Genomic DNA, 23,441 nt, shown 5'->3' with positions numbered 1-23,441 from the left:
AAACAAAGTGTCGGTTCCTTTTATTTATAGTTAAAAATTAATTTAATCGGTCTATTTTATATATCATGTTTGTCTAAAAACCAATCTAAACAATATTGACAAACATAAAGGGTCGAAGTTGACATAATTAGCGAATGCTATTTTTTTTTAAAGAATTTCTGTTCTATTATGTAGTAATGTATTCCTTGGTTGGGTCCTGTGGCTTCAAATTTTGAATTTTCTATGCTAATTTATTCAATTTTAGAGCTACTAATCACACTAAATAATGCTTGAAATGTATAATCTAGCAAGTTTTCGTGATGGTGAAGAAAAATATATAATTAGCCTTTTTGAGATGGTGTTTGGGACATTTGAACATATTTTTGAGTGGTGTTAATATATGTATGGTTAAAGTGTTAGAAAAAGTGATGCGTAGCGGCACTGGAATGTACCATTTATTGCACTTGAGTTACATTCAACTCTTGCCAATTTTTTAATTGAAGCTCATTCACAAATTAATTCATTTATACTAACCTATTGTTGACTTCAGCACAAATATTTTAATTATTTATTATTGTTAATTATTCATTTTTAATAGATAATAATATACACAAACTAATTTACATATATCGCATGCATTCAGGAATAATATAGTGTAATGTCATTGAAATTTAACTTTTATAAGATTGCAAAATATTAAATTGAATTGAAAAATTTTGGCAAATTTTTTGTTTGTGTAAGGTGTGTTTTACTTTATGTCTATTCTTTCGTTAACAAAGCATTATACGCACAAAAAGTATATATTGTTTCATTATTATACATAACTGTGTATAATTATCTATAATATGATTTAATTATATATTTAGTCGATACAGAATATTTACTATACCTAAGACTAAATATTTCAATGTAAGAATAAGTACTTGTGATTGATTTGATACTCACTTGATAAGTTAAACATCCAATCTTAGGTTAAATAGTGAACTCATCATCATTTCTTCTCTCATAATTTCTTAGCAATCAGTATTATTTATTTTACTATTTATTATTTTTTATTATAAATTAGGTTACAGTTAGATATTATTTTAATTATAACTTTAATTAGTGGTTAGGAAGGTTTTGTTTCAATTATAACCCTTTTAATTAATTTCAGTTAAAGTTTAATTATGTTATTTGATTTAGTATGAGGTAAAGATTATAAGTGAAAAAAAGAATCTTTTAAAAACAGTATGAGGTAAAGGGAGGAGAAAAACAGAGATAGAATAATTTACTTTTAAAACAATATATTATTTATATTTTTACTTATTTCTAGCTTTCTTTCTTCTCATTTTATTTCTATTTCTTAGCAAACAAACATTTTTCACTTATACTATATTTTTTTATTCTATTTTGCATTACTACTTTATTTTCATTGTGCCTGTTTTTCTCCTCTTCCCTAAATAAAGCATTAATGTTAAAATTTTCATTGACCTAGTTAAAAACTTTTATCTATGAATTAATTTTGAAAAATATTATAATTTTTTAACCCAACAAAAACTTTATGACTACTTTATTGTATTTGTTTCTGGGAGGTACTGTGAACACGCATTCCCACGATGTATGATCGAATATCCAAAGATTTGAACGTCTCGAATGGAAGATGATACCATAATCTTTTAAATGAGTTTTGGCTATATTTGATTAATATTGAAATTTGTAGTAGAGATATGATGAGTTGGTAAGAATTTAAGTGTAAATATAAATTTTATATTGGTTAGAAATGAGAAAATAGAACATTATATAAGGATAAAAATAATTGTCTTAAGGTCTTGGGTTGAAAGTGATCTCAATGTCTTATGTGGTTGGACTCATATCTAATTGATATTGTATCTCCCAGTGAAACCCCATCTATAGACCTAACAAGTGGTATCAGAGTCTATGGTTAAAACTAGTCTTCTTGACAAGGGGTACGCCATCTATAGACCTAACAAGTGGTATCAGAGTCTATGGTTAAAATTGGTCTTCTTGGCAAGGGGTTCAAGTAAGTGTGTAGACACATAAATTAATTGTCTTAAGGTTTTTTGTTGAAAGTGATGTTAATGTCTTATGTGGTTGAGCTCATGTCTCATTGTTGTTTGGTGTTTGTATCTCTCTAGTGAAACCCTTTCTATAAACCTAACATGGGTTAGACTCTATAAATTAATCTGTTTTGGGTCTCATTAGTGTTTGTATCTTCACAGTAAAATCACTTCTGTAAACCTAACATGGGTCAGATATGTTTTGAGAAATTGCAAAATTTTCTGATTATTAACAAAAATAGGTTAAGTTAACTTAAGGTTAAAATACTCATTTGATCCATGTTTTTGTTGAAAAATCTCAAATAGGTCCTAAGATTTTTTTTAGTCTCAATTAGGTCCATATTTTTGAAAATGTGTAACAATTAGGCCCATTCCGTTAGTATAGAGTTAACGGTGTTAAAGATGTGCCACGTGTCAGCTCCACATTTTTTTGAATTTTTTTGAATTTTTTTAAAAAAATTTAATTTTTTTTTGAATTTTTTGAATTTTTTTTTGAAAATTATTCATGACACGTGTCACGTCAGTATTGTGCCACGTGTCAAGTCAATAAGATGACACGTGTCAAATCATTGTCTGAATCTCAATTTAGTCCATATATTTGTTATTTTTGTTACATTTCAGTCCATTTTTTTAAATTTTTTTAAATATATTTATTTTAACTTTTTACAAAATTGTTTTAAAATTTTATATTTAAATTTATAAAATTGTTAATTTTAAACCAACTCTAACATTTGTATATAAATTATTTAAAACAATTTTGTAACAAGTTAAAATAAATATTTTAAAATTTTAAAACAAAATATAAAATAAACTTAATATTATTGAAATGTTTAATAAAAATATCATTATAAAATTTATATAAAAGTTAAATTTGATCTCAATTTGGAAATGATGAAATTGAAAATTAAAAAAAAATAGACTGAAATATAATTAAAATAACAAATATATGGACCAAATTGAGATTCAAACAATAACTTGACACGTGTCACCTTACTGACTTACTGACTTGACACGTGGCACAATATTGATGTGACACGTGGCATGAATAATTTTCAAAAAAAAATTAAAAAATTTTAAAAAAAAATTTAAAAAAATTGAAAAAAAAATTGAAAAAAAAATAAAAAATTCAAAAAAATGAGAAGCTGACACGTGGCATATCCTTAACACTGTTAACTCTATACTAACGGAATGGGCCTAATTGTTACACATTTTCAAAAATATGGACCTAATTGAGACTAAAAAAAATCTTAGGACCTATTTGAGATTTTTCAACCAAAACATGGACGAATGAAGTATTTTAACCTTAACTTAACTCACGGCTTATACAGGTTTGAGATGGATTGTGTTTAATTATTTCGTAATCCACTTATTTTTAGAAAAATCTGTTTTTTATCTTTGAACCAGAAAAAGAAACCTTGATTTTATTGTATTTATAGGTATTTCTCTACAAATTTCAATATGCAAAAAAAGACAATTGTTTCCATCCTATAAATTTAAATATTTAAAAATGATTACAGAAATATTTTTTTATTTTAATATAGGTTAATGAGTCAACTCACTTAATTCACCAACCTATAGTAGGTTAAGCTCGATTGTAAAATTTCTGACTCACCATAAAGTGAACCGAATTGACTCACTCATTTTTAACTCAACTCGCGGTGAACCAATCCGTGTGAGTTGGATTAGCTCACTTCGACACCCCTACTTTTTCAAAATATCTCTCAATTAAATGTTTCTTTGTAATACTTACGGAAAAACGTGATTTTCTTTTTAAGATGTAAAGCTCATTCCTCAATTATTTTTTAATAGATTTTTTGGAAATGTAAAATGTTTATTAAAAGTAGCAACAAAATATGTTGGATGCAAAATGAAATAAGTCTTAACATCGAAATATGTTAAACAGTTTTAAGTGCAAATATTCCACCTGCAAAACGAAATAGTGTTCTCTCCTATGGCCTCATGGGTCTTTAGGGCTTTGCTATTTTCACTCCATGTTTTTTTTTTCTAAGATTATCTCCATTTTTCTCATTTTTTTTTTTAAATTATCCGAAGTGTGTTTCAACTATATGAAAGGGCATTACTCTAAAAGCACATTTATATGGTATATTGTGTCACAGCTTCACAACATAAGCATGTTTCATTATGTTAGTTTTTTTTTTTTTTGGTAAAAGTTTAGTTTATCAAAAACTTATTTTTGTTGTGTACTTAATTATATACAACTTACTTTCTTAAAAAGTTCACGGTTTAGCTGGAATTAAATTAATTATGATACGATTTTAATAGTAATTAAATTTACTGTGATATGAGTTACTTTAATGACAATATAAGTTGCCTTTTAGTGGTAATAGAATTAATTATATATAATACAAGTTGATATCATAATTTATGTAAGATTGGATAATAGTATTATAAATTATTATTTATTTGTAATTGAAATAATTTCAATTTGAAAACGATGATTTGTATCACACTTAATCTTACAACTATTAAAAATGACAAATTATATTTTAATTAGCTTAATTTCAATTAAAAAAAAATCAGTGTAGTCATTAATTTGATTATTTTGAAAAGTAATTTATGAAAATTACATAGCTTAATACAATAATCTTCTTAATCTTAAACATAAATTTAGACGATTGTTTTTTCTAATTTATAAAAAAGTATAATAATATCAATTATGTTTTATGTGAATAGTTAAATAAAACTAGATATTATGAAATATATGTAACAATTTCTCCTATACTATATGTAAAATTTGATAACCTTTGTATCAAGTTGTTGTGTAATAATTAAGATGTCAATATCTTCCATTGCATATTGTAGTCTTTTGTGTTGTTCGTACTAAAAATTAGTACGATAAATATATAAGTAGAAGGGGGTAGTACTAGGGTTTAAGTTAAAAATGAGTAAGATGAATAACATTTAAGCATATTCAAAGTTTGTATTAAGTTTCACATAGGTAAAATCGAGTAAGATGACTAGTATATACAAGTAGAGAGACCTCATAAACAATGTTGGTACGAAGTTCCATATCAATTAAAAATGAGTAAGACAATTAGTTGCTCAGGAAATAAGAAGATTAATATGTAAATAAAAATAACCCAAAAACTTTATGAGGAAAACATCATTATGACTCATTGAGTCTGAAATCCTATATCAGGTTAAAAAATGAATAAAATAACTAGTATATAACCGGAGATCGTAGGGATTAAATGATGGGAAGTTGGCTAGGGTTAGGGTTGTATTTATTTTGTAAATACAATGGAGATACAAAATTTTTCATATTCTTGATATTTTTTTGCACCACGATCAATCAAGAAAGTAGGTAGAAAATAAAAGAGTAGGCTCTTATAGTGAAACTAAAATTCCCGACTCTAAATCCAATTGGGGCCTGCATTATTTTGCATGACCATAGTAGTCACTTTGGATTTGATCCTCTTTTTATTTCCTAGGTATCTAACTCTACCTCTCCTCTAAGTTGTCTATCTCAGAAAACGAAACAGAATTATCCTCGTTTGTGTCTATACTTGCGTCTTTATCTTCAACTTGATCAATTCGTGAGGCAGCTTCTTGTAGGCGCAACGCGTATTCCAAATGCCACAACACATCCCCCATGCTAGGCCTATCAACACCACGATCTGCTAAACATCTCTCAGCAATTTCCACAAAAACACTAAGCGATTGAGGATTGATAGTAACAACAATACGTGGATCAATTATTTCATTGACCACTCCTCTTCTATGTTGTTTCTTTGCCCATTCAGCCAAGTTAATCTCTTCTGCTGGATGTGTTAGGCAAATAACTGGCCTAGCACATAATACCTCAAATACGACTACCCCAAAAGAGTATATATCAGATTTCTGAGTTAGTTGTTGACTCCTATAGTACTCGGGATCAAGGTACCCAAAACTACCCTTCACGGCTGTGCTAACTTGAGCTTCATCTGGGACAACTTTTGACAAACCAAAGTCAGAAACCTTGGCAATGTAATTCTCATCTAAGAGTATGTTTGTTGTCTTCACATCACGGTGTGTGATGCTTTGAGCTGCGCCGGTGTGGAGGTAGTACAACCCACGAGCTGCACCAATGCATATTTCAAGCCTCTTTTGCCATGACAAATAAGGGAGGTCGAAGCCATAGATGTGAGAACGAAAAGGGCCATTAGCCATGTACTCATATACACAAGAACCATCTCTGAGTTTTCATCACAGAAACCTATCAATGAAACAAGGTGGCGATGGCGTAGCTTTGACAACATTTCCAATTCTGTTCTGAATTCATTGATGCCTTGTTCTGAATTACCACTTCCTCGTCTTATGGCCACCTTTGTCCCATCTTTCAACGTTCCAAGATACACTTTCCCGAAGCCTCCAACACCAATTACTTTATTCTCGTCGAAATTATTAGTGGCTTGTTGCATTTCACCGAAGGGGAAGAACCTTTTAGGCCCTTGTGGGGTGACACGATGACCATGTTTATTGCTCTTGCGGGAACTGGATGTTGTTGACCCTCCACAACTGCTTTTTCTTGAACACGATATAGGGGAATGGATAGGAAGGAGTACACCTTGCGGCCTCTTTTTCCACCTTATGCAAGTTATTACTAGCAACATTATTGTTGTCACAGCCAATGCAAGTCCAACATAAGCCAAAATTTTTATTTCCATGGATGTTGAACATGGCCCTTTGTATTTCCCATCAACAGAGTATAAACCATCCAAGCTGTCTGCGATGTTGCTAATCTTCATCACCTCAAATCCATTCAGAATTGCATCGGTCGTGCCTTGTGGAAGATGGGTCGGTCCCACCTGAACCAAAATGGAACCGTTTGTGATATCTCGTTTATTTAACACAAAGTCCTGGTAAAAAGCAGTGGCTAGAGCTTTGGTTTGCGATGATAGATTCAAAACTGACACACCCTCAATCCCGTTGATGTACACATTCAAGTATAAATGATTAAGACTCTTGCTCAAAATAATGTCACATAAATGCATTCTTATCAAATAAGAGTTGCTCCTATCCACACTCACCATCCAACTGAGATTGAAATTCGGTCGTGTGGCTGTAGCGTTCTTCACGTGTACAGCACTTGCATAAACCAAGTTGGGAGCAATCAAAGGTGTAACCCTAGTATGAGGATACTTTATGCCTTGTTTGGAGACAGAAATAGTCTCAGAACCCTGTGGGAAGATGTTGTATGAACCATCTGTTTCCCATGTTCTTGCCAAAGTGTCGTCGTCAGGAGTTATGGTGGGACCACCAACATTTATTCTGTAGGATACTTCAAGAGCAGAATTGAACAAGCCTTTGAATTTATCAAGTGGGGAAAGTGCAGTTGCTGAATCCGAGATAAGAGTGTCAGGGGCTGAGACAACCTCAATTGCATTGATGAACGCAAAGGAGTTTTTCTTGGGCTTGAATTTGAGGGAAAAACTATTATCAGAAATATTAACAAGGTATTCCTTGAAAACAGGTGAGTCATTGTTCCTGGCAGAGAACTCATGCAGGAGCACATGGTGAGTAGTTTGGACAGAGAAAACAGCACTTGTTAGGTTATACGAAGGGTTAGAGAGAGGGAAGAAGTAAAGACGAACCCAAAGTCTACCAGTTTTTGATATGTAAAAGGAGTAGGTGGGTTCCTCTTGGAAAACCCTTGCAGTTTGATACAAAGGAAGAAATGAAGAAGGAACGAAAGGGGAGATATTTGAGTGAAGTGATATTTGCACATCTTCATCTGTGGCTAGGAGAGAAATGGTTTCACGATCAGATTTGAAGGTTCTTCCATCTGTGAGCTGAGTGGGGTGGGAGGAGCCACAATCAAGGAGATAGTTAACATGGGGTGTGAAAGAACATTTGGTGAGGGTGGAAAGGAAAAGGTGAAGAATGACAAGGAATAATATAAACGTAGGTTTCAATCTCGTTCCTTTGTTCTCTACACCCATTGCTAAGGTTGGACAGTGAGGGTGATGGAAGGGGTGGAGATAAAACATGAAAAAGGAGGAAGACATTGAAGATGGTTTTATGTATGGAGAGGGTGCATGCAACAGTTGCAGAAACAGAAGAGAGGAAGAAGAAGAAGGTTTGGTTGCATGTTAGAAAGGTTGTTAGAATCCGTAGAACGTTGGACTTAACCATGGACGTTTCTCCTAAAATACTTTCAGATTTCATCAATCAGCAAATACAAACCGAGTAACATCCAAATTGGAATCTGTTTACAAACAAAAAATAATGTTTTCGCATGATGATCAAGAGATAATTGCTCTTAAGAAATACTACCATTTAGATTGACATTCCACAACATGAATATTTATTTTGTGTGATTAAAATTTATAGTAAAATCATATTTTTAAATATATAATTATATTATGATTCAAATTTATGATAAATAAGTATTTTTAACTTACAAATTATATTTTATATTCAAAAATAAAAATTTGATCTATGGCCTAGTTTGCTTTGTCATCCTAATCACAAATTGATTTACCGTCACTCGTTTTAAGAATGATTCCGTGTTGAAAGACTCTAAATTTCCTAAATTGGGCTCACACCTCTTGGGATCTTGGGCTTTCGCGGTCCATTTAGGTAATTATTGGACACTTGATGCATGAGTCGTAATATGTAGTCATTGTTGTATTTGGCAATACCTTTGCACTCAACCGTAAACAAAATTATCTATTTTTATACTAGTAGTATTATTACTTTTCTAAATTTTCTTGAAGTTATGTTTATTGATAACAATGTTTAAATTTAAAAATAGATGTATTTTTCAAATAGTAACATTAGATAAAGTTTAGAAAATTAAAATTTGCTTATATTTAAATCTGCATAAATTTCTCATTTTGAGTATGAGAGGGAGTAGTCCTCAACAACGTCAACATTTCTACAAAGTTGAGAAATAAAAAATTAATTGTGTTATTATATATAATCATATAATATAATATGCATTTTACAATTTTTACAAAATTTAAAAATATCTTAAAAGAACATTGTAATTTGACACTGTTAATTACTGGGTTTGTAATATTCTTCCAGAGGCATGGTAGTTTGACATTTGACTTCAAACTTGGTAGGAAGATGTATTTCCATTTTTCCGACCCAAACAAAATAACAAAAGGAATATAATACTTTTTTATATAATACTTTTTTACCCCTTATAAAATATGACTATGATACTTTGATAAAAAAAAAAAATTGACAAAATTTTACAAAGTTTTCTTTTTTAAGTTATACAAAACATTTCTCCTCTCTTTTCAAATGACACTAAACATTTTTTTCATCTAAAGTGTTAAAGTGTTATCATGTCAAACATCGTAAAAACTTAGTCAAAAGATAATTTTTCTAAAAAATATATTAACTCAACAATCTGCATCAATAAATAATAATACATATTAGGATCTTAATTTAAAAAAAAAATATTATTATGTTAAGTTTTTATGTTTGTGTATTTTAAGTTATTACGTCAAAATATCACTACCGCTCAAACAAATTATCTATCTTCACATTAATATATTATTATTACATTGAATGATTAATATGACCATTCTATTTTTTGTTATTTTTAGTATTATAATATAAATTGATTGAATTATATATGATATATCAATTCTTCGATTTGGTTCACTTGTGTTTGATATTATAAAATATTTTAATAAATATTAATAAAATATTTAATTTATAAATTAATAATGATATAATTTTTTATTTTGACAACTTTTAATATATATAATTTTAATTTATATTCATACATTAATGATCATATACTTATCATAATTTTAAAAAAAAATTTATATTTTTTAATATATATATATATATATATATATTATATTATATTATTTTTAAAATAGACGTATATGCATGTCTTGTATTATCAGATGAATGTATTGATCTAGATGAATAAATAAAAACTAAATTTTTAATATTTGTTTAAATCAATTTATTCAAATTTGGAACCATATTTAATTATATATATATATATATATATATATATATATATTATAACTCAGGTTTTTTTTATCTTTTTCATTACATTTGTATCGTAATAAACGACATAGGTTTCAGAAAGAGAATTTTTTTAAAGACAATGATACTTTATCCACTTTTAACCCATCACTTTAATCACCATTAGATTAATTACATCACATCATTTAAAAAAATCAAAATAAATTATTTAATAGTGATTGAAAAAGTGAGTTAAAAGTGGATAAAAAAAAGTGGATTAAACTATCTTTATCATTAATTTGATACAACCTTGAATCCTTATTTATTTAAATTGCATTATTATGATTGAATTATCAAATATCACCAATTTATTATAAACAAAATTTGCGGCATTAAACATGCGAAAAAATAAAGAATAATTGTGTGTGTTTGTTTACATTCAAAATTTTGCGAAGAAGCTGACAGTGGAGTGCAATGGAGAGCTTATGAAATGAATTAAAGAAAATGAGAAAGTAAGAAAAAGAAGAAAAAAAACAATTGTGATTCCTGAGTTGAATGAAGAAGCATGGGGAATGTGGATCCTCAACTTCCACCACTTCCAAATCCAAATGATTGGTCAATCCACGATAACAAAGACGATTTGGTATTTCCCCCAATTCACCACGAAAACCTCCAAATTCTCTCACCACATTCAGACCACCACACCCCCCAATCACCTCCTTCTCCCTCACCCTTCCATTCTCGGATTCGCGGCTGGACCACTATCGCCCTCCAGATCTTTCGTTCCAAGCTTTCCTCTTTCAGGAACAAAGGGGCAATTTGGTCAATTGGGGTTCCCGCTGCGGCGCTCTTAATGTTCTGCTGGATCATCACCGCCGCGAAGAAGAAGAGAACCCTCACACCCAATGAAGCTCGTCTCATCTCCATCGTCAAGCAAAAAGAACAGGTTCGGTATTTTTCTTTTCTTTCATAAAATTTCCCATTTTTATGGGTTTTAGCTCATGTTAGCTTTTCTGGGTGTACTAGTTAACCATAGGATAGTTAAGCCTATAAAAACGGAAAGAGACAACAACCTGTTTGTTGTGTGGCATGTGATAATGTTGTATTAATCGTGTGATTGCTTTGTTTCATTCACTAAAAAGCCTCAAATTGGTTAGGAATCAAGGTTAAAAGAGAAATTTGTGAACACCTTTATCTTCCTTTTAATGAATAGAACTATGACATCCCATGGGAGTTAAAACGAACAATATTTGGATTGAAGTGAACCTAAGGTTAAGAAATTTAAGGTCAGAACAATTTTTACAGTGACAAGATAAGAAAGGTTCAGGAGTCATATAGCAAATGGAGTGGAGGAAATTTACAATTAAGAATGACCTCACCTTGTTTACCCAAAAATTGGATGTGTATGTGCGCATGAATGACTGATTTTCTATGCAAATGCATTTATGTTTTCTCTCATTTCTTTGTATTCATTCTCTTGAATATGTACACTTTTTACTACTATGCTAGCTAGTACTCATTTGTTTTGGCCTTCGTTTGTAATTGCTGGTTACTTCTGTTTACAGAAAATTGCCCAACTATTGAACCAGATTGCACAAATGAACGAAATACTTATCGATCGTCACAAGGCTCTGGCTGCGAAAGTGGACTAATGATTGCCTATAGGTTGTGAAAATGGTTGGTAGCTCACATTCACAAAGAACGGTGAACAAGAGTTTCACCAAACAGTGATGCCGCTTTTGTCTTTCTATTTTTAAATATCACTGCTTACGTGTGCATTTTCTCAACTTGTTTGTATTCTGCATGTGAGAGTTAGGTTGTAATTGACAAAAGAACTAATTGTGATTCTTCGCACATGTTCCTGCTACAGCTGAGTGATTTAACATGTACTCAGAACTGGCATCTGCAAAGCAAATGGCTGACGAATTGAAGTGCCAACGTTGAAGAAGGAAGTTCTCCACTCCTCATGATTCGTCAATGACTAGATCAGCAAGGAAATGGCTGAATTCTCTTAACTGTACTAATGGTTATTCAGCTAAGTTCTTTGTGCTATAGATCTTCAGCGCATGTTTCATTTGTGCAGGCCCTTGATGTTAACTAAATGACTCCCACCATATTTGGTGAGCTTTTTGGAAAATCCCATTTTTTTTATTTAATATATTTGAGATGCAAGCCATAGAACGTGTCATTCTACATGGTTTAATATATTTTCAGGCTGAATTACGGTTTTTCATTTGACTTCCTATACTTTTATTCAAAATAAAAGCCATGCAATAAAACATTTGAACTGTTAATCATATGTAGAAAATTTTGTAGCGCATCCTCTTGGTTAACAATGATGAAGCTGGATCGAAAGGACTGATAGTCTGATACCAAATAGAATATACATGAAACCAGGACTACCTTGTGTTGTGCATATACAATATACATAACATAAGGAAAAAGGGTGAGATCACTTAGGTGTGCTTAATTCGGAGAAAACAATGAAGAAATAAGTTGAAAAAAAGGAGTAAGAAATAAAATTAAATGTGTAGTTGTTTGTTGGAGTAGAAATAAATGAGACACATAGGACATGGTTAGAAAGATAAGTAATTTCACTGAAAATAAGGATGTGAAATAGTAGATTTGCTTCTAACATTTTGCTCCTCCCTTCTCCCCAACATCAAGCAACCTATAGTATTTTCCTTTCCCTTCTTTGTCTTCTGATAAGTAAATCCATATTCATTGGTATCGAGAATTAATGGAAATCCCAATGTTAACTAAAATATTCGGATGGAACGTGTTTATATAATCCTTGAATTTTTACACTGGTCATCATTTTTAATTATTAAATACTTTAGTTAATCTGATACTTTATTTTAAAATGTACCTAAATACAATTTTTTAATTGTTATTTATTATTTATGAGAAAAAAGTTTATATCTTTTTCAAAATTAAAATTTTCATAATATTATATTTTATTTGTTTCAATTTTCATTTATTTTTAAATTATTTAATAAAAATTAAGACAGATACACATCAGAAATATACATTATTTGATAATAATAATAACGATAAGTATAAGTTTTTATTTATAAAATGGGACAAATATAATCAAACAACCTCTACGCGTCTCATTGCGATCTCTACTCTACTCTATAAAAGGAGTTGAATTTTAATCAAACCACAACTGTGCAATTATTTGTTAGTACAATGAAGGCGACACCTTAAATATTGAATTGACTCATTTTGCAATTATAACTTGCAAGAGATAACGATAGGGATACAGAGATAAGTGATGTGGTGTTAGGAGTCTCTTAAAAGCATCCAACTAAATCGAGAGTGTGTTGAATTACCATCACCGTCAGACCAGCGAGAGTACTTTCATACTTCTTTTGATGCTTTATTGTTAAGTGAAAATTTATGTAAATCTCATTAACCCATTTCCACAAAATGACAATGAGGTTATTAGAAAAAGTAGTGCCAAAGAAAGTGGCAATAGCCTAATACTAAAACTTCTACAGCATATTAATAACCATACTATGTTCCTATTCTTTGCTCATCAGTCATAAATGATAACCTGTCCGAAGTATTTGTTTTCTTCAGCTCTGTGGTACTCGCAAATGGGAAGAGAAAAAAATTATTGGAAGGTGAAAACAACTCGTCAAGAAAATACAAGGTTTTATTTCTGTACCTACAGTGCACTGAATGTATAATCGGAACGAAAGCTGTAGCATCTGACAAAGAAATACGATAACATTAACGTGCAAGAAAGCAGCGCCTAGTGAGACACGATAATCACATATAAAGCCGCTCTATCGGTTACAATGAATGACACCTTTTTGGCTCCAAGACAAAACAGTGTTGCAGTTAAAAGATGTTGGTGTGTCTGGTATAAGATATTTATTCTGTTGTTACATGTCAAAGAACACTCCTCACATTCTGGATTCTCTGTTACCACTAAGGTTATGAATCCAAAACATTGTCCAAATGTATCATAAAAATTTGCTTCGAATCATAATTCAGACAAACTATCACAAACTTCCATTGTTGAAGATCATACCTTTATTTTCTTTGCTTTCTCTTGGAATTTGGAAACACATTTGAGATCTGCAGATCAAATATATCAGAAACAGAAAGTGGTGGTTACCTCATGTTACAAAACAGAAAGAGGACACGGAAGTATATTAAGTTCGTGAATTGATTTAATGTCACAAAAGCCCAAATACAAAGGAAGCTCAGTATACAGCAGATGAGTAAATAAAATTTGTTTGCTGATTGCTCAAACTCATAAGATAAATTACGAAAGAATTATATCCTAACATTCTCAAAAGAAGTACCAAGACAACAGAAAAAGCAGAAGTTACATGTGAACTGTCCCCAAATGAAATTTCACTTCTAAATAATTTCTGTCTATAATACCACCAGCATTGAACAGCATTTCTTACTAGCTCTTCAATCCCTTGCTTTCCGTAGAATGCCTTCGAATATCAAATTGGTCTACAAACTCCAAAGGAGTAACAGTCTCATTTCTGATCCTCTTGATCTTGGGGCTCAACAGACCACGATGCCTGAACCCATAGAGTTTAAGCACCTGATTATCAGCAAAATTGTAAGCCCTCTCCATGCTACTGAGGCACCTCTCCACAGGATAATCTCCATAGCTCCCACAGGGCTTACAGCCGACAAAATGTGTCACAAACGGCCATCTCTCATCCCCCAACCCGGGGTGATACTTCTCAATCATCTCCTCGTACCGATCAACCAACCCTGCCCAGTAACCGTGCAAATAGAAGGAATTCTCAAGAAACACCTTATCCATCCACTTCTCCTTCTTGGACAGCAGCAAGTATATCAATGCAGACTGATCGTCGGCCTCAAAAGCCGGCCTCCCCTTGAGATTGGCCGTCAAGATCTTGCCGGCCTCCTCGCGAACCGGCCCCTTAGGTCCCATGGGAGCCCATTCATCAAGCAAATCCAAAGACCACTGACAGTTCCTAAACAGAAAACTCCCAGTATTCACCGCAATCCAAGACTTCTGGTCAAACAACAAATCAGGGTATCCATGAAGAACCAAATTATACGCATCGTACTTAGACATGGGAAGCTCAAACACCATATCAGTAAAAAACGCATCACTGTCCATCCACCAAATCCACTCAACCTCGGGATGTGACAACATCAACCTCCGAATCATAGGCAACTTAGCCCAGTAGCCAGCAAGTTCCACATCCAAATGAGCCAAATTGTACACAATTTCAATCCCGTGTAATCTACAGTAGTCAATCTTGTTCTTAATGGACTTCAAGAGGTAATGATCTCCAATAGGGTTATCACAGGGTTTGGGAGGGGAACCAGTGAGGAGTAAGATGCGAGGTTTACCTCTGATGAAATTAGGGTATTCAGGGTTTTGAGTGAGCCAATTTTGGCGCTCTTGGTCCCAATTATTGATTTTGGGGCCGAGGGTGAAGGTAGCGTTGGGGTTGAAGGGTTGCTGGTCGTCGGGATCGGAGGGGTCGGCGTCGGATCGGATCTCGGCGAGGATGCGGTTGGTCTCCTCGATAAGGTTCTGGTTGACGGCGTCGGCATCGGAGGAGCCAAGATTAACGCCGATGGTGCCGCGGAGGACGAGGATGGTGACAAAGCCGCATAGAATAGTGATCTTGATGTTGTTGAAGGTCTTCTGGATCTGGCGGCCGCGTGGGAGCCCGGTGGCGCGTCCTCGAGCGTTGGAGGTGGGTAAAGCGTTGCTGGTGCTGCGCTTGTGGTGATTATCTTGCCCCATGTCGGCACGAGATTTGGGGAATTTCACCTGAAACGAATCAGCAAAAAGTGTTGTTTGCGAAATGCTGCATAAACAGAGGATGAAGGCTAGAGTGTGGAGGGTGTTTGTCTCCTCGGATCGAGGTTTACAAACAAAATCATTGGTTTGTTTTTAAGGAGATGAAAGTGAAGGTGGGTTGCAGGAACACAGAAACTAAGAAAGACGTGTTTTTCCTTTTCCTTAGTCTTAGATAGATAGATCTTTAACACTTATAAATAATCATAATAAAATATATTTTCCCCTCTTTCTGCTAATTTATATTTATATTTAATACATTTTTTTTTTCTTTTCTAACATCATTGCTGTTTACAGCAGTTTAGTTGAGTTCCTGCCTCCGACACGCTCAGAGGTAAAATGGACAAAACTAAAAACGCTTAAAATAAATTATACGGTTAAATATGATAAGAGAAATATTAACTTATCAATCGGATAATAGCAACTTCCAATTCGGAAAAAACAATTTTTTTTATCGTTTATGGAAATACTATTATATACCAACAATTCAAATTTTCAACTGAATAAAGAATATTATTATTTTTTTAACAATGAAAAGCAAACTTTATTCTGCTAAACCCTAAAATATACTTAATATACAAAACTATTATTGTAAAGTTTTTATATTGTTATTTAATTATATATTATCTTGTATGTTAAATCATTATTTTTGTAATAATTATTTTAAAAGATGTCACTTTCGTTATGACTTTACATAGAAAATGTATATATGAAGTAGAAAACAGGTGCAAAATGCATACACGAGAAAGTACTTAAAAATTAAATATAGAAACAAAAAATTAATAAATATTTTATCGTTAAAAAGTATTAAAAATAATTTTTTGAATGATATAAAATATTCACATTATTTATTTATAACTAAATACGTTTTTAGTCCTCAAGTTCAAGTAAAATTTGGAATTAGTCCATCTTCAAAATTTTTGACCAATTTAGTCCTTCATTTTTCAAAATGCGTGAATTTAGTCCTTTTAACCAATTTTTGTTAAGTTTATCTAACGTTTCAAGCACATCTTATACTAGTATTTGAATTATTTACACCGTTTGACACATTTTTACTTCAATGTTAACTCAAATATTATCATTAAATGTGTTTAAAATATCAAATAAACTTAACAAAATTTGGTAAGAATGACTAAATTCACACATTTCTAAAGATGAATGACTAAATTGCTATAAAGTTTTGAATATGGACTAATTCCAAAATTCACTGAAACTTGAGAGACCGAAAACGTATTTAACCTTTTATTTATTAATTTCTACACTATTTTAGGCTTATTCAAATATACATAAGGATTTTTTTCATTTTTTTTATATGCTTATCTCTCCAAAAGACGGATGTTTTATATAAGGTAACCATCATGTTTTGCATCAAATATATCTTGTTCTTTTCTTTTACATCTACCAAAACGTTTAGTATTTCGTTTTATTTATAAGAAAAATAATAATATTTTTTATAAATACTTTTATCTACTTCTATTTTATTTAAAAATATTATCACTTTAATTAATATCTAGTATTATGTTAAATTATTACAATGTACATTTTCATTTTACAAAAAATATTAAGAAATTATTGAAATTTAACATAGTTAAATGAGTTAAATGATTTTATAATACGTATGAAGTTAATTTTTGTTCTGGTAGACAATAACCGAATAATAACATGTAAGTCCTTTTAATATAGATTATAATATTGGAATTCAAGTGTGAGCTTAAGTTTCATATTGATTAAAGATGAGAAAGTTGAATATCTTATAAGAATAAAGATTTATACACTCATTGTCTTAAGACTTTTAGGTTAAAAAATGGTGACAATCTCTTATATATGGAGGGGGTTCGTATTTGATTAGTGTTATATCTCCTCACTGATTCTTCCTCGAAAGACCCAACAGATAATACATTTATAACAAATTTTTTAAATAATGATAAATTTGAGTGATAAAAAATAATTAATTATTGTGACTAATTCAGATATCAATTTATAAACTAAAAATTATTGATAATTAAAATAGTTCTTAATATAAATAATTTGTTTTTAAATTGGCAACTATTTTTTTATTATGAATTGATATATAAATTAGTCACTAACACTAACTATAAGGTTTTGACCACCAAAATAATCGGTCTCTAATTTAATCTCCAAATGACTAAATATAGATCAAATTTAGAGAACAATTTATTTGATATTCAAAATCTTGGTAGCTAATTTAGAAACGATTTAGAAATCAATTTATAGGAAGAACTATTTTAATTACAAATTTAGAGACTAATTATAATTTTTTATTTATAACAAAATTTATTTTAATTATCAATAATTCTTAATTTATAAATTAGTATCTAAATTATTCACTATATTAACTGATTATTTTTTCTCACAAAAATAATTTTTCTTATGATAACATGAAGACAATAATTTTCATTTACCAACTCATATGATAGTCCATGTTGAAAATGAATATGATTAATAAATTATATTTATTAATTTATATATAGTTTAGATTATAAAATCAGTAAATTATTATAAATAGAATATTAAACTTAATTTAATTCATTCATTCGTTTGTAGTGGTGAACTAATAATATATATCACAAGTATACTATTATATCATTGAAGTAATACTCATGATGCAATACTGTATTTTTTTTTTAATATATATCTATCAACAAGTCAGCACACCAAACTAGATTACTATCTCATAATTATCAAATTTAAACAACTAAAATTATATATATTCAGTTAAGTACTATGAAACATGTGAAAGTAGACATGCTAATAAAATTAAAAGTGTGTTTAGTTCAGCATTCAAAATTGATTTTCAACGCAAAAGTGAGCATTAGTTGTTTTTTATTTAATGTAAATTTTTTATTTTTCAATTGATTTTGAAAATTAAACATATATTAATTTTACGTTAGAAAATTAATTATAACTAATTTGATGAAGAACCAAATACACACTAAATTTTATATTAATATTAAGTAAATCACGTATCATCAATGAATATTTCTTTGTGTAATTCATTAGATATGTAATACAATCCATGTAAAGAGTAAATTGACATTATATAATCACAATACCTACTCGGGGTATTTTTATTAATGTATCTAGTCAAATTGGTTTTGAACTAGTAATTTATAAAAATTATTCAAAAATTTCATTTTAAGATAATAATTTTAGACAATGCTGCATATATTTGCAATGTAAATAATTTATTTCATTTTCACATACAATTTATGCAGGATAAATACATTATATATATATATATATATATATATATATATATATATATATATATATATATATATATATACTCAATGTAAAATGAATGTGCTTTTTATTTCGGTCCCTATTAAAAATTTTATTTTTTGTCCTCTTAAAATTAAATATTATAACTTTTAGTCCATACTATTACATGGTCCTATTTAACTACTTATGAGTTGAATAACCATCTCATGTGACACACTATGTATAGGTGCGTATTATCCATGAAACGTTAGTTATTTATTTTAAAATGAATATCAGAGACTAAAAAGAACTATTTAAATTTTGGAGGGATGAAAACCAAATAAAAATATTACAAAGAGTAAACCCAAAAATTGAACATTTTACAAGAATTAAAAAAGATAATTTTCGAAAAGAGTTGTACAAAACAAAATCAAAAGTTGGTAGCTTTGGAGAGAATAACAAAATATTGAATTCATTTAAAAAGCTACGCCAATTATAAGTGATGACTTGATCTTGTAAAACTATTTCCATTAATGTCCCTAGAAATGAAGAATTTATTTTTCAGTTGTTGGAATGTAGATAAAAAAGTATGAGGGAAGGAGATTGGGCAATTGGGTGCCCTATAACACATCACAATTTTGTAATGTCAAAAGCGTATTTTAGTTTTGTGTATGAATAAGATTTGGTTGGACAGAAAAAAGAAGTCAACTAATTCCCCAATCCGACAAGTTAAAAAGAGACAAAAGGCCAAAAGGCATGAATGTAGTTAAAGAGTTGAAGGAAAGTGTTTTTATTTTATTTTTTATAAGTAATTGACAAATTAGTTTTAGGATATTTTTATCATTAAAAAATTAATTTTAAAAATAATTAAAGAATAAAATAATATATGTAAAGGATATATAAAAATTTGTTAAGTATCACCGTAATATTGTCCAAGAACTAACTCCAACAAAAGAGAAGATAATCTTAACTAATTAAATTATGAAAACAAATTTTGAAAAAATCTTAATTACACATTTGTTTTAATTTTCGTATTTGTTCGTTTCAGTTGAATTATTTATTTATTTATTTATTTATTTTTGTTTAATTTGATTTTTTAATTTTTAAAAATAATCTAATTTGATCCTATTTAATACAGTATCTTTGTACATATCGGTGTTAACTTTATAATTTTTTGTTTAGTTTTTTTTTTAATTTAAAAAATAAACATAAATTGTCAGGTGTCACGTGTCATTATATCATTATTATTAATATAATATGACTGTAGTTTTTTTAATTTAATCTCTATATTTAAAATTTTTAATTTAATTTAATCCTTCTATTTTTCTAAAACAATTTAATTTGTCTAATTTGATATCAAATTAATAATTAAATTCATATATACATGTTAAAATAAATGTTTTAAAATTTATATATCAAATTACTTTACCTAAATATTCAAATTATATCATTTTTTACAAGTATAAATAATTACAATGTAAAAATGTAAAAAAAAAAATTAAGTATTTAGGTGGAGTGATTTAATATATAAATTCTAAACAAATATTTTCATATATATATATATATATATATATATATATTGTAATTAAGATTAATTATTGATTTGGTATCAGTTTAGAGAGAATAAAATTATATTCTCTTAAAATATTTCAAGACTAAATTGAATCAAAATTTTAAATATTTGGATTAAATGGAAAACAACTATTACCATGTGCCAATTACAATGATATGTGGCACTCCCACCCCCACATGACATGATCATGACCTAACATGTGATAGATTATGTATTTCCTTATTTAAATTAAAAAAAATTATTAAAAAATACACAAATTAACACTTGACACGTACGAACATGACGTTAATGTGAGCTTGATGAAATTGAACAAATTGGACCATTTTAAAAAATTAAAAGACTAAATTGATAAAGAAGGAAAGAGGAGACGAAATTGAAACGACCAAACAAATACAATAATCAAATGTATAATTAAGCCTAAAAAAAGTTAAATATGTTTTTAATCCTGTTTCAAATATGTTTTACTATCAACTAACATTCGAACGAACATATATAGTGAAAACAACTCAAATAATATCATAAAATGTGTTTGAATTTATTAAAAAGACTAAATCTATACATTTCTTAGATTAAGAGACTATTAAACCAAAGTTTTAAAAAATATATTAATCTTAAATTTCACTAGAAAAAAAAGATTCAACCAAAACAAAAAATTATTATGTGCCAAACCAAAGCTAAAAAGGAACATGTTATAATTAAGGATATTTATAGAGGAAAGGGGAAACCAATTAATCACCGCACGTAAGTATGCATCGAGATGGAGCCGAATCCAGCTTAGGACATTCTGGCATTGGACCATCTTGTCCCTTCACTGTTGTTACGCACCTCTTTACGACATCATCTTCATACTGTCAACGCGTCCTTAGCTTATTCTCATCTTCTGGGAAGCGCGTGGATTCCACTTCCATTGTCATGGAATGTTGGATTGAAGAGCGGAAACTGGAAACGTGGGTGAGACCTAAATGGGCCCCACAACATCCCCATATTGACGCTCTGCTTAACTTACATGTGCCATGGACCCATGTGAGGGGTTCTCAGATCTTGATCTTCTGCTTGCTCCCTCCATTTTGTAACACTGTGTTATGAGCGATGTAGTTTCAAAAATAGCACATTCACCTCCTAAATGGAAAAAAAGAGCATTTTACTTCTATCATAAGTAAAGCTCAAAAACACAGACAAAAAAGAAACATGAGATTGTGCGATGGGGTGTGCAAGTGCCATTAATTCCTACAATAACTGATTTTTGAATCTAGATGCTTTTGATACGGAAGCTTCTACAAGCATAAACATAACTTTCTCAAACTATATTACAAGGAGGTTCAAAAATTATTTCTAAAGTTGGGTCTCAAAAACATAAAGAAGATAAGTAATTTGAAAATATGTGCAAGCGATCGAGACAAAATGTTGACTGATAAGAACCTTGTCCTTGGAAGAACCACACTACAGAAGACAATAATCAAGTCGTGTCATTGACAAGGGTGAAGTATCGGAGAGATGCACTTTATATTAGTTATTCTCTCAAATTCCCGTGAAAGGTATGAACTTTGAGGGAAGTACACTGATAACTCTCCATTTTATGTACATTTTAAACTCAATGCAATGTATGAGTTTCTTTAAATCTTTCTTGCACCAGTTACGTCTCCTGCACCAGACCTTTCTTTTCTTGCAAATTCACTCTCTAGCTTTTATGTCCTGTTGCTTTCTTGCTTTGATTTTAATGTTCTTGTCTAGTTATAGTTCGATTCTGTCATTGCCCTTTTAATTGTTGCACTTAACTTTACCTGCCTAAAAGCAAGTTTACTGAATTTGATTTAGAATTTCAGAGTATAACATTTTAATCTGTTTGTGCAATTTTTTCCTTATTGAATTCAGAATTGCTTTTCTTTTGAACTTGTAATCTTTGAATTCTGTTTCAGAATCCAAGGATCCAAAGTGGACCTTATTCACAAGATGTCTTCTAACGTTCAATTCACCAATTAGGAGCACATCTTGATTCAGAAATTACTTTTCAATTTGCTCTCTAATCTTCTTTAATTTCCTTGTTTTCAATCCTTTATTTTTCCTGCGTTGCTATGTTAGTAGTTTTTACAGCTTTCTTTAAAATTCACTGCAATTCATTGTCCACTAGTTAGATCATCTGATGTGTTAGTGTAGATTAGGCAAATGGTTCTTCGGTTACTGATTTTAACTCTGAATTTGTATTTGGCATTTGAGCATGCTTGGTGTAAATTTAGTTTCTGCATAATAGATTAGGAATCCAGTTCAGTTTTGTTTTAGCAATTTTACCCAATTGGGGATTTTTTATTTCACTAGTCTTTTTGTTCATTTAACTGCTCTTAGGTCAATTCACATAGCTTAGATCATGTTTGCCTAATCAGTAGCTTAGTTAAGTCATTGTAAAGCATAGAAACCAATTTAACAGTTCAGACTTTAGAACGCTGTCACGCCTGTTGCTACCAAACCCAGTTTCAAGTGTGATTTTTGGTTGTGTATGCATTTTATCTGATTAAATAGTTTTGGTCATCTTTCCTCATCATTCCAGACGTGTTGAATACGTTGTCTCTACACCAACTGCATTATAGGTTAGTAGAACATATAGTTTCAGCATTTAGAAAGATCTTGATATGTGTAAATCGGTCAAACTCAGTTCCAAACGTGACTTTTAGCCCTGCATGTGTTCCTTGAATATAGCTTGCATCTTCCATTCATAAACATCATTTTCAACTTGTTCCAATCACTGCATGTGCATTTTCTGCATTAGTAATCAAGGAAGGCAGATTTGGTCTTAAACTTGTGTCAAAACTGCCAGCTTTGATTTTCATGCATGATTTTAATTTTTAGCATCCTTCTTTGC

The 23,441-nt window shown here is 30.2% G+C and overlaps 3 protein-coding genes across 4 annotated transcripts; 1 reads left to right on the top strand and 2 right to left on the bottom strand.

The window, feature by feature from the left end:
* Positions 1–5,359: 5,359 nt before the first annotated feature.
* Positions 5,360–7,978, bottom strand: LOC114175529 (probable receptor-like protein kinase At5g61350). The gene is given in 2 exon segments (XM_028060285.1): positions 5,360–6,218; positions 6,221–7,978. Coding segments are annotated over 2 exon segments (2,478 nt in total). The 3' UTR covers positions 5,360–5,498.
* A 2,442-nt stretch (positions 7,979–10,420) lies between these two features.
* LOC114176464 lies at positions 10,421–12,207 on the top strand. 2 transcript variants are annotated; one of them, XM_028061512.1, is made up of 3 exons: positions 10,421–10,920; positions 11,540–11,639; positions 11,845–12,207. In XM_028061512.1, exons 1-2 carry the CDS (start codon positions 10,540–10,542, stop codon positions 11,624–11,626), a joined length of 468 nt encoding a protein of 155 aa, XP_027917313.1. In that variant the 5' UTR covers positions 10,421–10,539; the 3' UTR covers positions 11,627–11,639; positions 11,845–12,207. The 2 variants fall into 2 exon arrangements, with proteins under 2 accessions (XP_027917313.1, XP_027917312.1); XM_028061511.1 differs by having other exon boundaries at positions 10,422–10,920; positions 11,540–11,651.
* Positions 12,208–14,109: 1,902 nt separating this feature from the next.
* LOC114177961 (probable xyloglucan 6-xylosyltransferase 5) lies at positions 14,110–15,981 on the bottom strand. The gene has a single exon (XM_028063586.1). The coding sequence runs from the start codon at positions 15,736–15,738 to the stop codon at positions 14,401–14,403; it is 1,338 nt and encodes a 445-aa protein (XP_027919387.1). The 5' UTR covers positions 15,739–15,981; the 3' UTR covers positions 14,110–14,400.
* Between the last annotated feature and the right edge of the window lie 7,460 nt (positions 15,982–23,441).

The sequence above is a fragment of the Vigna unguiculata genome, chromosome 3, assembly GCF_004118075.2.
Source record: "Vigna unguiculata cultivar IT97K-499-35 chromosome 3, ASM411807v1, whole genome shotgun sequence".
NCBI classification, from domain to species: Eukaryota; Viridiplantae; Streptophyta; class Magnoliopsida; order Fabales; family Fabaceae; genus Vigna; species Vigna unguiculata.
The sequence above is the reverse complement of the archived record's forward strand: the minus strand, read 5'-3'. Positions and strand labels throughout refer to the sequence as shown.

Bases quoted from the DNA above. Each gene is read 5' to 3' on its own strand.
- LOC114177961 (XM_028063586.1), bottom strand. From the start codon at position 15,738: ATGGGGCAAGATAATCACCACAAGCGCAGCACCAGCAACGCTTTACCC.
- LOC114176464 (XM_028061512.1), top strand. From the start codon at position 10,540: ATGGGGAATGTGGATCCTCAACTTCCACCACTTCCAAATCCAAATGAT. The intron at 10,921-11,539 runs GTTCGGTATTTT...TTCTGTTTACAG, and splicing joins TCGTCAAGCAAAAAGAACAG to AAAATTGCCCAACTATTGAA.